We start from the raw sequence: 2236 nt of genomic DNA, 5'->3' as shown, positions 1-2236 counted from the left end.
CTGTGTTTGCACATTGCAGTATTTTTTGTGGGCTTTTGTTTGTCTTATTGAATAACCACAATCTACTGATTTATGTCAGGGTTACTTAAAACTACTTACTCTTTCTAGTACACTTTTTGCATTTCCCTGATATTAGCATTTTTGCTTGTCAGCTAGCATTTCTAGACAAAAATAAAATACCATGTACCAGTTAAGTTGCAGTTTACATCCATTGTTTTTCCAGATTCATATAAGACATGAAAAGACGTTCACTAAACGCTGTCAATGTCGCTGTCAATGTGAATTTGCTTAAATCGACAGCTAACTCCAAATGAAACCATAACTTTCCCCAAAACTGAACCAGAAACAGACAAGTCATGTACTTTTGATGGGATTTCCACCAGGTGTGATACAATGAGTGCAACATTGAGCTCAGACATCTGGCAGATGGGCAAAGAAGGAGATACCAAAGTCATCAACACTGAGAATGATGAGCGTAAAAGGCCTAATACTTCAATCTCTATGGAGAAGAACAAAGCAGCAGAGGTGAGGAGGAAGGAGGGCTGGGCCGGAAGGATAGTGATAAATTAGTTGTATGATGGAAAGCTTTGGTCAAAAAGCTGCCAGAGCTCAGCAGGTTCTCCTCTCTCTGGTGATGGAGACCTTGGAGGGAACTGACCTCTGCTTTCCACAACTCCTCAACAGCTCCTGCAGGAAGCCAATACGTCCTCACTTTGAGACCATGCTGATTTACATTCTGCTGTCCTTCATCGCTCTGCTCACTGCAGCTCTTAACCTGCTGGTCATCATCTCCATCTCCCACTTCAAGTAGACATTCATTAATTCATGAAACTAATGAATGGTAATAAAAAGTATTGCCTGATAATAAACTGTGAAAAATGGTGGTGATCTTATTGTATTTCAGTCATGTGCTCTATCTGCTGTTATCTCAATGGTAATTGATACAGTAAATATTGATAAATATATTGCTGTTCTTCCTCTCCAGGCAGCTCCACACTCCCACCAACCTCCTCCTCCTCTCTCTGGCTGTCACAGATTTCTACGTTGGCCTCTTCATGTTTTTTCCAATTATGCTCATAGACGGCTGCTGGTTCCTTGGTGACCTCATATGTACTCTGTATCAGTATCTAGCATATATTATTTCCTCTGCCTCAGTAGGAACCATGGTGCTCATATCTGTTGACCGCTATGTGGCTATTTGTCATCCTCTGCATTACTCCAGTGAAATCACACAAAAAAGAGTTCAGGTGTGTGTTTGTCTGTGTTGGATATGCTCTGTAATTTTTCAAAGTCTGATCCTGAAGGATATAATGAAAGAACCAGGCAGGTATCACTCCTGCATTGGGGAGTGTATATTGGTCATTAATTACATTGCTGGACTTGCAGATCTCATTTTATCCTTCATTGTTCCCATTACTGTTATTGTCATTTTGTATATGAGAATATTTGTGGTGGCTGTGTCTCAGGCTCGTGCTATGCGGTCTCATATTGCAGCTGTCACACAATCAGGGAAAGTAACTGCAAAGAAATCTGAAATGAAAGCAGCCAGGACTCTTGGTATTGTTGTAGTTGTGTTTCTAATATGTCTCTGCCCATATTATTGTGTTGTTCTTACAGGCCAAGATAAGTTGCTCAATGCTTCATCTGCTGCCTTTGTAATATGCATGTACAATTTTAACTCCTGCCTAAACCCTGTAATATATGCCCTGTTTTATACTTGGTTTAGAAAATCAATTAAGCTCATAGTTACATTTAAGATACTGCAGTCTGACTCCTGTGAGTTTAATATACTATAGAAAGACTCTGCATGGGCCTGAAATTAGGCCCTCAGCATGACTGAAAAACATACTTTGTCATACTGCAAGATCATACACAAGATCATATAAGGTCAAAACTGCCTGCAGGTGAAGTGAATGACATTGATCATTTCTTTACAAGGCAATGTTCTGCTAAGTGGTCAAGTGGATGTTCGTTGACAGATATTAGCAACTATCTGGGCACGGCTGCAGACCAAGTACACCCCCTCATGGCAACGGCTTGATCTGATGACTTTGAAATGTTGTGGCTGATTGATGACAATGGTTTTAATGTTGTGGCTGATCAGTGTGTATTTGTCTTCACATTGTGTAGACTACAATATGATCTTCTCTAAGAATGACTGTGTGACGCTACTGCTGGTTTGTTTAATCAGTTGTTGTTTTACAAAGAAGCCTCTAGGGTTGACTGTGTATGGAGC

At 40.3% G+C, this 2236-nt stretch overlaps 1 protein-coding gene across 1 annotated transcript; it reads left to right on the top strand.

The window, feature by feature from the left end:
* Nucleotides 1-634: 634 nt before the first annotated feature.
* LOC141002757 (trace amine-associated receptor 8a-like) lies at nucleotides 635-1796 on the top strand. The gene is made up of 2 exons (XM_073474148.1): nucleotides 635-807; nucleotides 986-1796. The coding sequence occupies exons 1-2, from the start codon at nucleotides 635-637 to the stop codon at nucleotides 1794-1796; spliced, it is 984 nt and encodes a 327-aa protein (XP_073330249.1).
* Nucleotides 1797-2236: the final 440 nt, after the last annotated feature.

The sequence above is a fragment of the Pagrus major genome, chromosome 9 (assembly GCF_040436345.1).
Source record: "Pagrus major chromosome 9, Pma_NU_1.0".
Lineage (NCBI taxonomy): Eukaryota > Metazoa > Chordata > Actinopteri > Spariformes > Sparidae > Pagrus > Pagrus major.
Note: the sequence above shows the minus strand (reverse complement) of the source record. Positions and strands in the feature narration are given on the sequence as shown.